This window comes from Melanostigma gelatinosum (assembly GCF_949748355.1).
Source record: "Melanostigma gelatinosum genome assembly, chromosome: 8".
NCBI lineage: Eukaryota > Metazoa > Chordata > Actinopteri > Perciformes > Zoarcidae > Melanostigma > Melanostigma gelatinosum.
In genome coordinates, this window is record NC_136641.1 from 639,171 (window position 1) to 653,800 (window position 14,630).

The following is a 14,630-nucleotide window of genomic DNA, read 5'->3' on the forward strand; positions in this document are numbered from 1 at the left end:
GCGAGAGACAGAGAGATGAGGGGAACGGTCCCAGACCAAGAACTAAGTGCGGCTGACTGTATTTACCTGAAGTTGCTCTTGAGGCTGTCGTCAAAGTCTGCTGACTGACACTCCCTCTTGCTGCTGCTGATGTCGCCGGGCCGCTCCACGCTGGTCCAGTGGATGGGAACCTTACAGAAGAACAAGCCCAGGCCTTTGGGCCGAGACTGCAGCCTCCAGGACGTCAGGTGGAGTGGGACCGCCAAGGCCTGGCCTGGAAGGATGGGAGGCAACACCACTGGTTCTGTCAACACAGAGACAGTTAGCTTCATTAGAATGACACAAGTAATACGATAACAAAAATGAAACAAAGAAACCCGTCTTGACATGTACTTTGAATAGGTATTGGTGCTTAGTCAATGGAGCTAAAGTGGAGCAGTGTCTTACTGTCAGGAGCAGAGGGGCTATCCAGTCTGACCTCCATAGGAACATCCAGCCGGTTCTTCACCATGAGGGCGGAGCGGACAGTGATGACCTTCCTGGCACTGCCCTCCATCGTGATGGAGAAGACCACTCTAACTGGAGGCAGGGCCGAAAACTGAGGGGTCCAAGGGATTAGGCATGGGATGATATCAAAATTTCACATCATGATTATCCTGGCCAAAACAATTGCGCTTCACAAAAACCCCCTATAATGATCAAAATATGATTTAAACTCTTGAAATGGCAGTGAAACATTCTGGAATCACTTTACCTTCATCCTTTTAAGAAACAAATGGTTTTATTGCATTACAGTTCAGACACATTTTTTCTTACTGAAAAATAATCAAACAATCCTTAACAAGATAATCATAAATCATAAGGTCCACCTGCATGAATAAAGGATGAATAAATACACAAACATTGTGAGTCTCTTCTTTCTGACACGATAATCCCAGTATTTTAAAAATCAGGCTCTATATATGTCACGACTCATGTGACGACATTCACGATCATCCCAATAATAGGAATTCATCACAATCAACTTATTGTCAGCGTCTTTTTTTACTGCAATTGGTGATAACATCCTATATCGTCCCATCCCTACAAGGCACTCAGCTTCAACCTCTTACTGAGCATTTCTGCTGCTTCAAGGGCATTCACCAAGGCTTTTATTTGAATAATAATTATTATCATCATAATTAAAAACAGACCCTTTTTTCTAATGTCACAGTTTTATCAGCATGTGCCATCATACAGTACTTCAGTGTTTCAGGCTGCCTGTTTCCTGATCTGCTCCTGTTCCTTCATGTTCATCTGAAGTCTTGATACTTTCAGTGTGACCTACATTAACTCCATCAGTACCTCAGAGTCATGTCATACTGACCACTCTGCTGCTTGACTCTCATGACTGTTGTACTGAATTACTGCTGAGTAAATGTACTGTGCTAAGTTCATGCTAAACTATTATAAAATAATTTGTTCCATCTTCACTCATACTATCCCGGGCCTTTATTAGTTCATGCTCGACACAATTTGAAACCGGTCTTTATACTTTGATGTTCTTTATTTTTGCTTCATTAGCCAAGTTGTTCTTTATCTTGTTTCCTGGTGTATAATGAGTGTTACAGCTGCTACTGTGGCAGCCTATGCTTACTTAGCCTGCTCACTGATTTACAAACTAGACTCACATAAACATGCGGGTGGATGATGTTGGTTCTGCTAATAGGACTGCCAACCTGTGGAAGAGTAAAGGAGAAAAACAAAGGTTTCACATCAAACTCTGGGCCAATTCGTCACAAACATCAACATGAATGTTGCTCTGGAGGTTTGGACTTGTGCTCACAGTATTGGACGAGTTGTTTCTGTCCGGAGCTGCGTAACGGAAGAAAACGCCCACTTTGTCCACAGACACCGGCTTCACTTGCTCCCATCCACACACCCGCACCAGCAGCTGGTGCAGCTTCAGCTCATGAGTGTGTCTGCAGAGGAGCAGGGATGCACAGTCATTATCTACTGAATGCACAATTCACCATCACTCAATCATTATGCTAGACTGTGTTCACAAGCCAAAGCACCGACCAGTCATTTAACAACAGTGAGTGAACATTTACTGACGACCACGTCGCTGGTGTTTACATTGAACATGAACACCAGATTGTTGCAGTGGTTCTTTGGCCCTCTTGTGTCTATATGCAGTTCAAGTGTCATCACTCTAACAGGTAACATCAACATAAATATATACAGCTTCACAGGGACAGACATATGTATATGTTATTAATAACCTGGGGTTCATTTTAGCTATCAGTCCTATTGGCTTTGATAATAATTGTGTTTATTAGCTTTAGAGTTGCCATGTCCTACTTATACCATTAAGGTGTCCCTGCAATCAAGCTGATGTAGAACATTTTACAGTATAACAGAGAAGGAGAAACACAGAGAAGTAAGAGATAGGAGGGTGATAAGAATACCCTCCTATCTATTCATAACGACCATTCCAGTTTCAGACAGATGCTCACCACAATTACTGCCGAGTTCAATGGAATTAAACCAGTAAGAATGATTGCCAAACTCACCAACAGTTTCATAAACATGTTTATATTCATTGAACAAAATCCACAGGTGCTGTAAATGTGACTCAGATCTGTACCGGTGGCGGAGTTTCTCGCGGGCTTCGAACTCAAAAGGAATCTCCTCTCCAGGCAGCACCTCCCTCCACTGGCTGACATTGTGAGTGTCATCAGTACCTGGACCGTGGACCTCTGAGATGGAGTCTGCACTACTGCTGTGAGACAGTGCCACCCTGTGGGGAACATATGGAGACATTTATCTGAGGTGAGTTTCTCCTCTCAAGCTGAAAGTGTGTGCTGTGAAGCCTCTCACTCTGAAGTTAAACATTACTGTCACTCAGTGGTGGGCCGTATAGCTATTTTATAATTGAATCATTTTTCTTAAATACACTGCATGTATTATAATTTATATAAATATTTTTCCCATTATCTTATGTTCTCATTGCACAGCTCCTGTCTTCCTCAGTTGCTCTGCTTCCAGTGCAGCATGTTTTAAGTAGAGCTTTTATCCAATCAGATCTCACCTCTGTGTCTAACAGAGAACAGAGCCAGAGGCCTGCAGACTCACAAGTGCATCCATGTGCACTTTAAGTAAATGGAGACGATATTGTTGATTGTCATCGTGTTCAACCAATCAGATCTTTAGTTTGACATGTTGGGCGTATTCTTTGACGTGTCAGAGCTGCTAGCCGGCCTACAACTACGTCAGCATTAACACGCAGCTCAGCATTAACGTGCGCCATGATTGGTCAGTGGGCTAGCGTGACTTCATGCGTGATCCGCTGCAGTGTTGCTGGATTGGTTTGTTGCTCTGTTGTCATATGAATATATGTGACTGGTTCTTATGAGTTTCTTGTTGTCATTGTGTTAATTATATAGATTTGGACTATATGCGTTGTCCGTTAATTACGAAGCATAGCGTCATGCACGGAGTTATTGTTTGTTTAGCTAGTTTAGCCTCAGTGGGGGCCTCAGCTGTTATTTGTTGTGTTTTTTTTGTTCAGGGTTGAGAGGTCACATCCCGGTGTCTCCTACGTGAGCGCAGTCCACCGAAAACACATTTCCCACAATGTTGGCGCCATCATGAGGTTATTAGGAGGTGTTTCAGCTGCAGGACAGCACTGAAGGCCCAGGTATAAAATGCACGGCCCGCCACTGCTGTCACTTCTTCTACACATCTTCATACCATTGCTCACATACATTTTGTCCTCCAGTATCGTCATAGCAAATGTTCTACAAATAGAAACAGGTGGTGATGTCACATATTTACCTATAATTACTGTGACAATAAAAAAACACTAAAAGACTACAAAGAGACCACAACAGCTCCAAAGAGACACAAAGAGACTCACGACAACTAGGAAAAGAGGTAAAAAAACCCTGAAAAGAAACACAAAACAACCACAAGGACATGCAAAATGACTACAAAAGGGGCAAAACAACCACAGACAAAAATACTACAATACGAATAAGCAATTACACCGTGACACAAAAAACTACAAAGAGTGACCAGAAAAAGACCAGAAAGAGACACAAAACAACCAAAAAAAGAGACTTAACTATTAAGTCTGTGCGTCTTGCTGCTCTATAGGTAAGGTGTTGGGGCCTTTTGCATGTATGTGCCCATTCTTTCATAACCCGCTCACGGCCACCCTTACCTTGTGGGGGTTGTAGTCAGAGTGGCAAACCACATGGTACATCCTGTGTGGTTGCGCAGAGCGTATGGAACAAATGGCTGCCTCCTCTTGGACAGCTTGACATCGGCTGGAAGCACAAATGAAAACTGAATCAGTGAGAAGATGAGTATGCTTGGTCTTTATTATTAACTTTCGTAGTGTATGGTCATGCGCTTGCTTTCTTCTTGGGTTGTGAGACCTAAAAAGCAGATAGGGCACAGGTGCCTTGGAATTCTATCCTTTAAAGGGGACCTCAACTAATCAGCCTGTGAAAACAGCTGTATAGTATTCTCTGTGGCTCTGAGACAATAACGTGGAGATCAAACAGAAACCGAACACAAAGCCTTCTTTATGAACTTGGGGTGTGTTCCTCAACCATACCGAGTTGAATACTAAGAGTCACGATATCTCTGCTCCTGCTGCTTTCATTTTGACCATTATTCTTTAAATGCGCCCTCAACTTTATAGAGATCACTGGAGTACCCCTTTCAAATTCATGCTTGGCTTGGTCTAGTGCTCATTTTCCATGTTCTTCACATGGACAGAGTATATAGAGATCAATGGCAGTTTGTAAATCAGTAAACAGTAAATTGAACACTGCCTTATACAGCATTTTGCTCTTTACTTACCATCACAATGGATTACTACTGATTTTACAAAATGCCAGAAAATTCTTGTCCTTTTCAATACATAAGTCTGGAATCTTACTGAACAAATAAAAAAAAACACACAGATGTAAGCAGACTGCTGTCCTTTTTCACAATGGATTCATAACTACAGGCCATGCAGTGCCAAGCAGATGACAAACGAGTCATGCTGTTCAGGCAAAACACAAAGTAGAGAGAAACATCGTTCTTAAAGTTTCCATGACTTTTCCAAACCTGGAAAATGAAAAAATAAATTCCATGTTTTCCAGGTACCGTGGGAACCCTGCATACGCACTTAACAGCTTCTTCCACCAGGCGGTCAGGATGCTGAACTCTCTCCCTCCCTCTCTCCTCTCGCTCCCCCCCTGCCATCTCTGCCATCTCTCCCCTGACCTCTCTACCCTCCCCCTCACCCACCTTCCCCACTGCCTCAAATGGAACATACCAGGACATCTACTCCCCCTCACACCCTCCCCTCATCCAGCAACAGTCACTTTTTATTCTCTGCTGCTACTTGTTCATCCTTTATCTAGGCCCTTATGTTCTTAACTTTTTTTTTTTTCTATTTTATTCTATTATATGTTATATGTTCATGTCTATATTACACTGTGGGACTGCAAGAAACGGCATTTCAAAATTTCTGTATGCATAACACATGTGGAAACTTTGACAATAAAGTGAACTTTGAACTTGAACTTTGAACTAACACTTTTCTGATTTTTATTTGTAAATAATTTTGAAATCCATGTAATATTTCCCCCCCACTTCCAAATGGACTATTTTGTGTTGGTCCATTACATAAAATCCCAATGAAATTAATTTGAATCTGTGGTTACACCATGACAAAATGTAGAAAAGTCCAAGGGGGGTGAATACTTATGCAAGGCAATGTATATCTCTTCTAAATGGCTGGTTTACCTATTCAAGATAATATAAAATGATGTGTAAATGACAATAAAGATGATCAGAAATGAGCTCCTCTCATGATTTATAGAAAATGCCTGCTGTGAATTGGGTCACTAAGGTTTGTCATTGTTAATAAGAGGGTCCCCTGAAACAAGGTTTGGGAAATACTGCTCTAATGAGTATTTGTGGCAGCAGGACGGTGTGTGTGTGGAGTGAGTCAAAATAAACTATGAAGGATCATGTCAGCCAGTACAGTGTGGCTCTTTGATGTGTTTTACAAGTTTGTGGACTTTGTGGCTCTATTGGTCAGAAAAAGAAGATATATTTGATACACACACAATATTTATAAGTAGATACATTCACGTTTTCTCTGTACATGAGATTTGTTGACAAGAAGAAAAATATTGATTATCGCCAGACTTCCAGAATTAATTTAGTGTACTCTTACAGTTGCTAGATACACAAATAGTCACTTCATACTTTCTTCTGTGTGTATTTAACTGTGCATGCAGATTGTGTTGCCATGTTAGCATGTTTGTTCTGACTAGCACTGGCATTTTCAACGACGAAGACAACAGCAAATAAAGATGAAGAGGCTTTCAAAGCTTAAACACTTGGAACAGACACTTGGCTATTCTGGTATCTTTCTATTCATTTTTCATTCTTTCAAATAAATGACCATGTTATCTAGGATGCCTTAGCTGGCCATCCGTTAAATCAATTCCAAACATATTGTAAGTATTTCTGTGAACAAGTTCCTCACTACCCAGTGATTTCTTTGTGGTACTGTGTGTTGCTGGAACTCACTTATTCCAAAGCTGGGTGGGTCGACTGAGGAACCCATCCAGGGCAGGGGGGGTGAAGACTGGGGGGTGTGCTCCTCCTCCTTACAGTAATCAGCTATCCAGGCGCTCTTGGTGGTGTTGTATTGTTCTGCAAGGATCAGATAAGTGGAACTGAATAATCTGACAGGATGCTGTTCAGCCAGCTGTGCGGTGAAGAGAATGTCCAGAGGAGCACTATCCAGCCTTTACTCACCCAGCAGGACAGACGTGATGTTTACGTCCAGTCTCTGCTTGGCTCGGATCCCCATCTTGAAACGTGGAGGATGGAGACGGCCGGCGGCCTGCTGCTGCCAGGACAGAGAGCAGGGCCAGGGCTCGATGAAGGGCTCCCAGCCTGGCATGCACGCACAGACGCACACACACACACACACACACGTCACTATCCTAACCTAATGCATCATGGGGAATTCCCCAAGAAATCAGCCATCAGTGGACATAGTGATCATCACCCTGCAGCTTAAAACATTTCCATTTCTGTTGAACCACTGCAGTTTGCGTATTGGTCCAATCAATATGTTGATAATATCTCCTTTGCTCTGCACTTTGCTGTGGAAAATCATGATAAATGTCAGAATCCTATTAATTGGTTTTATCCCTAGTTTTAACACAGAGCCATTCAAACTGATGTCAAAACTCTATGCAAATGATACTCTGTTTTTAATGAACCTGAACATGAAATCAGTGTTCTAATGCCACCAGTTAATCAGTAAATCATACCAGACAGCTCTCTGTTGTAGTAGTCTCCTGACAGAGAAAAGCTGGCTTTTCCTTCCCGAGTGGAACCAATGCGCTGCAGCACATACAGCCCTGCAATAACAAACAGAGATACAAGATGCTGTACATGACTTTACTCCTGTCCGTTTCTCCAAACTCCATCTCCTGTAGTCACACACTGAGTATGGAGAAGTCCTCATCATATGTTTGATGGTTCAGCTGTATCTTGTGTCAATGAGCCTTACTGGAGAAGGTGAGCTCAGCCAGCGGTATGTCACAGTTAAGACAGTCGTCGATGAAACAGATGCACACGCTCTCAGCCTTCACCTCCACCCCTGACAGAGGAGCTGAGTGGCTGCTGCCGGAGTCAGTCCGGGATCTGACATGGCCCGCCATGTTCTCAGCGTTCTCCAGCAGCCACGTGGCAGCCTGGTCCAGCTGGCCTGGGGGACGAATTGTCTTTATATAGCCTTTCATTAAATAATGGTGACAAGACTACAAGGAGTTGGAACAGTGTTCCTCACCTTTACAGTGGATCAGGGCCCTTTTGCAGTCCTCTTTCCTGAAGCCAAGGTCTTGTAAACGGGTCAGCTGGCCCTCTGTGGTGACAAACGAAGAGATTTTCAGCAATAAGTAGTGGAATAACAGTATGCCATCACTGCAGATAAACGTTGTTTCAATGATAACAATTCAAGAGGTATTCTGGCTTCAAAATGTTGATGTATTTTGGCCACTGACGGTAATTGAGACAAAAGAAAACAGTTTTTGAAAAGCATTTCGATTCACCGTCATTATTAATTAAAAAATGACTATCTTTGACTAGCCTTGACGTACCTATGAGGGCCTCAGTCTTCTGCCTGAAGCCGTCTTTGGCTGTAGCGGGCTCGGTGCTGGGTGCAGTGCTGGTATCACAGTCAGAGGGCAGAGCAGAGCTGGAGGTAGGGATGGACTTAGCGATGGCCAAGAAGAGCTGAATGTCGTTGTAGGACAGACGGATGTCCAGAGTAGGAAACTGAATCTGTCAGAAAATCACATGCACTATTAAAAAGCGTCAATCCAACCGGTTTACATGTCAAAGTCACTTCACTACTAACGGTGAGCACTAGCCATCCTGTGACAACAGTTGTATCATCCTCTACAAAACAATCTTCTGTAGTTTTGCTTCGTCGAGTCTGCGAAAATGACTCGATTGGCGTGGCTGTCTCAGCAAGGACTTGGAGACGACTTGAGTCTTCATACAGGCAGAACGTTGGGCTCATGACCACTTTAAACATTTGTCAAACATTTGAAGGTAATAACAGATTTAACATGGTGAGAATGCTCATTCATATTGTTTGCTTTCTACAATCACTCCACTACCTCACAGTGGTTACATCTGTTAGCTGGACCTCCTGATCCTCTGGAGGGCTGGAGCCTCTCAGTGAGGTGTGAGGGGAACACATCTAAATGACTTATTAGTATGCGTTGAAATGATTAAGGAATGTTATACATTTAACAAAAGCCCATGTCCTCAGTGAGTGTCCTTGTGTGAACTTTCTGGGACAGCAGGCGTCTTCAGCAGCAGTTCAGTCTCTCAGGTATCAGCTGCTCCTCAGAAGAACACTTCGTTACGCAGAGGTGATTTAAACCATGACTTCCTGATTTGGATAAAAGTGACCTTTGTACTAGAACCAATTATTAAAGTGTCCAGATACGTTGACTACGCTGCATGAAGGCAGTTGGAGTATATTACCCCGTGTGACGTGTATTACCCTGTGTCGTGTATTACCCCGTGTGACAACGTATTACCCCGTGTGACGTATATATTACCCCGTGTGACGTGTATTACCCCGTGTGACGTGTATTACCCCGTGTGACGTATATATTACCCCGTGTGACACGTATTACCCGGTGTGACGTGTATTACCCCGTGTGACGTATATATTACCCCGTGTGTCGTGTATTACCCCGTGTGACACGTATTACCCCGTGTGACGTGTATTACCCTGTGTGACGTGTATTACCCCGTGTGACGTGTATATTACCCCGTGTGACGTATATATTACCCCGTGTGACGTATATATTACCCCGTGTGTCGTGTATTACCCCGTGTGACGTGTATTACCTTGTGTGACGTATATATTACCCCGTGTGACGTATATATTACCCCGTGTGACGTATATATTACCCCGTGTGACGTGTATTACCCCGTGTGTCGTGTATTACCCCGTGTGTCGTGTATTACCCCGTGTGACGTGTATTACCCCGTGTGTCGTGTATTACCCCGTGTGACGTGTATTACCCCGTGTGACGTATATATTACCCCGTGTGACGTGTATTACCCCGTGTGACGTATATATTACCCCGTGTGACGTATATATTACCCCGTGTGACGTATATATTACCCCGTGTGACGTGTATTACCCCGTGTGACGTGTATTACCCCGTGTGTCGTGTATTACCCCGTGTGACGTGTATTACCCCGTGTGACGTGTATTACCCCGTGTGACGTGTATTACCCCGTGTGACGTATATATTACCCCGTGTGACGTGTATTACCCCGTGTGACACGTATTACCCCGTGTGACGTGTATTACCCCGTGTGACGTATATATTACCCCGTGTGACGTGTATTACCCCGTGTGACACGTATTACCCCGTGTGACGTATATATTACCCCGTGTGACGTGTATTACCCCGTGTGTCGTGTATTACCCCGTGTGACGTGTATTACCCCGTGTGACGTGTATTACCCCGTGTGACGTATATATTACCCCGTGTGACGTGTATTACCCCGTGTGACACGTATTACCCCGTGTGACGTGTATTACCCCGTGTGACGTGTATTACCCCGTGTGACACGTATTACCCCGTGTGATGTATATATTACCCCGTGTGACGTATATATTACCCCGTGTGACGTGTATTACCCCGTGTGACGTGTATTACCCCGCGTGACGTATATATTACCCCGTGTGACGTGTATTACCCCGTGTGACGTGTATTACCCCGTGTGACGTATATATTACCCCGTGTGACGTGTATTACCCCGTGTGACGTGTATTACCCCGTGTGACGTATATATTACCCCGTGTGACGTATATATTACCCCGTGTGACGTGTATTACCCCGTGTGACACGTATTACCCCGTGTGACGTGTATTACCCCGTGTGACGTGTATTACCCCGTGTGACGTGTATTACCCCGTGTGACGTGTATTACCCCGTGTGACGTATATATTACCCCGTGTGACGTATATTACCCCGTGTGATGTATATATTACCCCGTGTGACGTGTATTACCCCGTGTGACGTGTATTACCCCGTGTGACGTGTATTACCCCGTGTGACGTGTATTACCCCGTGTGACGTGTATTACCCCGTGTGACGTATATATTACCCCGTGTGACGTGTATTACCGCGCGTGACGTATATATTACCCCGTGTGACGTGTATTACCGCGCGTGACGTATATATTACCCCGTGTGACGTGTATTACCCCGTGTGACACGTATTACCCCGTGTGACGTATATTACCCCGTGTGATGTATATATTACCCCGTGTGACGTGTATTACCCCGTGTGACGTATATATGACCCCGTGTGTCATGTATTACCCCGTGTGACACGTATTACCCCGTGTGACACGTATTACCCCGTGTGACACGTATTACCCCGTGTGACACGTATTACCCCGTGTGACACGTATTACCCCGTGTGACGTGTATTACCCCGTGTGACGTATTTATTACCCCGTGTGTCGTGTATTACCCCGTGTCACGTGTATTACCCCGTGTCACGTGTATTACCCCGTGTGACGTATATATTACCCCGTGTGACGTGTATTACCCCGTGTGACGTATATATTACCCCGTGTGACGTGTATTACCCTGTGTGACGTATATATTACCCCGTGTGACGTGTATTACCCCGTGTGACGTATATATTACCCCGTGTGACGTATATTACCCCGTGTGACGTATATATTACCCCGTGTGTCGTGTATTACCCCGTGTGTCGTGTATTACCCCGTGTGTCGTGTATTACCCCGTGTGACACGTATTACCCCGTGTGACACGTATTACCCCGTGTGACGTGTATTACCCCGTGTGACGTATATATTACCCCGTGTGTCGTGTATTACCCCGTGTGACGTGTATTACCCGATGTGACATATATATTACCCTGTGTGACGTGTATTACCCGATGTGACATATATATTACCCTGTGTGACGTGTATTACCCGATGTGACATATATATTACCCTGTGTGACGTGTATTACCCGATGTGACATATATATTACCCCGTGTGTCGTGTATTACCCCGTGTGTCGTGTATTACCCCGTGTGACACGTATATATTACCCCGTGTGACGTGTATTACCCCGTGTGACGTATATATTACCCCGTGTGACGTGTATTACCCGATGTGACATATATATTACCCCGTGTGACGTGTATTACCCGATGTGACATATATATTACCCCGTGTGTCGTGTATTACCCCGTGTGACACGTATTACCCCGTGTGACGTGTATTACCCGATGTGACATATATATTACCCTGTGTGACGTGTATTACCCGATGTGACATATATATTACCCCGTGTGTCGTATATTACCCCGTGTGACACGTATTACCCCGTGTGACGTGTATTACCCCGTGTGACGTATATATTACCCCGTGTGACGTGTATTACCTTGTGTGACGTATATATTACCCCGTGTGTCGTGTATTACCCGATGTGACATATATATTACCCCGTGTGTCGTGTATTACCCCGTGTGACGTGTATTACCCCGTGTGACGTATATATTACCCCGTGTGACGTGTATTACCCCGTGTGACGTATATATTACCCCGTGTGTCGTGTATTACCCGATGTGACATATATATTACCCCGTGTGTCGTGTATTACCCCGTGTGACACGTATTACCCCGTGTGACGTGTATTACCCGATGTGACATATATATTACCCTGTGTGACGTGTATTACCCGATGTGACATATATATTACCCCGTGTGTCGTATATTACCCCGTGTGACGTATATATTACCCCGTGTGACGTGTATTACCCCGTGTGACGTATATATTACCCCGTGTGTCGTGTATTACCCGATGTGACATATATATTACCCCGTGTGTCGTGTATTACCCCGTGTGACACGTATTACCCCGTGTGACGTGTATTACCCGATGTGACATATATATTACCCTGTGTGACGTGTATTACCCGATGTGACATATATATTACCCCGTGTGTCGTATATTACCCCGTGTGACACGTATTACCCCGTGTGACGTGTATTACCCCGTGTGACGTATATATTACCCCGTGTGACGTATATATTACCCCGTGTGACGTGTATTACCTTGTGTGACGTATATATTACCCCGTGTGACGTGTATTACCTTGTGTGACGTATATATTACCCCGTGTGACACGTATTACCCCGTGTGACGTGTATTACCCGATGTGACATATATATTACCCCGTGTGTCGTGTATTACCCCGTGTGACACGTATTACCCCGTGTGACGTGTATTACCCCGTGTGACGTATATATTACCCCGTGTGACGTGTATTACCTTGTGTGACGTATATATTACCCCGTGTGACGTGTATTACCTTGTGTGACGTATATATTACCCCGTGTGACGTATATTACCCCGTGTGACGTATATATTACCCCGTGTGTCGTGTATTACCCCGTGTGACGTGTATTACCCGATGTGACATATATATTACCCTGTGTGAAGTGTATTACCCTGTGTGACGTATATATTACCCCGTGTGACGTGTATTACCCCGTGTGACATATATATTACCCTGTGTGACGTGTATTACCCGATGTGACATATATATTACCCTGTGTGACGTGTATTACCCCGTGTGACGTATATATTACCCCGTGTGTCGTGTATTACCCCGTGTGTCGTGTATTACCCCGTGTGTCGTGTATTACCCCGTGTGACACGTATTACCCCGTGTGACGTGTATTACCCCGTGTGACGTATATATTACCCCGTGTGACGTGTATTACCCCGTGTGTCGTGTATTACCCCGTGTGACGTGTATTACCCGATGTGACATATATATTACCCCGTGTGATGCGTATTACCCCGTGTGACGTGTATTACCCGATGTGACATATATATTACCCCGTGTGATGCGTATTACCCCGTGTGACGTGTATTACCCGATGTGACATATATATTACCCTGTGTGACGTGTATTACCCGATGTGACATATATATTACCCTGTGTGACGTGTATTACCCCGTGTGACGTATATATTACCCCGTGTGACGTGTATTACCCCGTGTGACGTATATATTACCCCGTGTGACGTGTATTACCCGATGTGACATATATATTACCCTGTGTGACGTGTATTACCCCGTGTGACGTATATATTACCCCGTGTGTCGTGTATTACCCCGTGTGACACGTATTACCCCGTGTGACGTGTATTACCCCGTGTGACGTATATATTACCCCGTGTGACGTGTATTACCCCGTGTGTCGTGTATTACCCCGTGTGACGTATATATTACCCCGTGTGACGTGTATTACCCCGTGTGTCGTGTATTACCCCGTGTGACGTATATATTACCCCGTGTGACGTGTATTACCCCGTGTGTCGTGTATTACCCCGTGTGACGTATATATTACCCCGTGTGACGTGTATTACCCCGTGTGACAGGTATTACCCCGTGTGACGTATATATTACCCCGTGTGACGTGTATTACCCCGTGTGACGTATGTATTACCCCGTGTGACGTATATATTACCCCGTGTGACGTGTATTACCCGATGTGACATATATATTACCCCGTGTGACGTGTATTACCCGATGTGACATATATATTACCCCGTGTGACGTGTATTACCCGATGTGACATATATATTACCCTGTGTGACGTGTATATAAGATTTCAGAGACTTCCCAAAATGTTGCTGATGAGGCTTTCAGGGGGTCTATCGAGTCTCAATCAAGTGACGCAGTGTCATCCCTAAACACTGGACCCATTTCAAAAGTTATCTTCCCTGTTATTAAATATTAAAATATGGTCCAGGTTGAAAAGTACTGAAGCTACCCTTTAACTACTGTGCCTCCCTCATCTACATGTTGCATATCTTATTGTGGTTGAGGGTTATTTGCTGACCTCCAGCAGCGGTGGGATGTCCTCAACATTGAAGGCATCCAGTAGACCGGAGCTGCTTTGGTATGTGGGGCTCGCACACAGCTCCACCTGAATATTGACCGGGTCGATGATGGACAGCGCCGTCTCCTGCTCACTGCCCAGCCGACACGAGAACACCTGAGG

General features: G+C 44.6%; 1 protein-coding gene across 2 annotated transcripts in view; it reads right to left on the reverse strand.

Annotated features, from left to right (window-relative positions):
• Nucleotides 1-14,630, reverse strand: part of vps13d (vacuolar protein sorting 13 homolog D) — a gene marked incomplete at its 5' end in the record, with an annotated part of 104,145 nt that overhangs the window by 35,998 nt on the left and 53,517 nt on the right. For both annotated transcript variants that reach the window (XM_079273493.1, XM_079273492.1), the window contains 13 exons: nt 67-283; nt 427-577; nt 1,650-1,697; nt 1,805-1,940; nt 2,609-2,761; nt 4,187-4,292; nt 6,565-6,690; nt 6,796-6,936; nt 7,320-7,409; nt 7,562-7,759; nt 7,841-7,915; nt 8,151-8,334; nt 14,469-14,624. In XM_079273493.1, the coding sequence (XP_079129619.1) occupies nt 67-283; nt 427-577; nt 1,650-1,697; nt 1,805-1,940; nt 2,609-2,761; nt 4,187-4,292; nt 6,565-6,690; nt 6,796-6,936; nt 7,320-7,409; nt 7,562-7,759; nt 7,841-7,915; nt 8,151-8,334; nt 14,469-14,624 (1,781 nt within the window). The remainder of the gene's footprint in view (nt 1-66; nt 284-426; nt 578-1,649; nt 1,698-1,804; nt 1,941-2,608; nt 2,762-4,186; nt 4,293-6,564; nt 6,691-6,795; nt 6,937-7,319; nt 7,410-7,561; nt 7,760-7,840; nt 7,916-8,150; nt 8,335-14,468; nt 14,625-14,630) is intronic.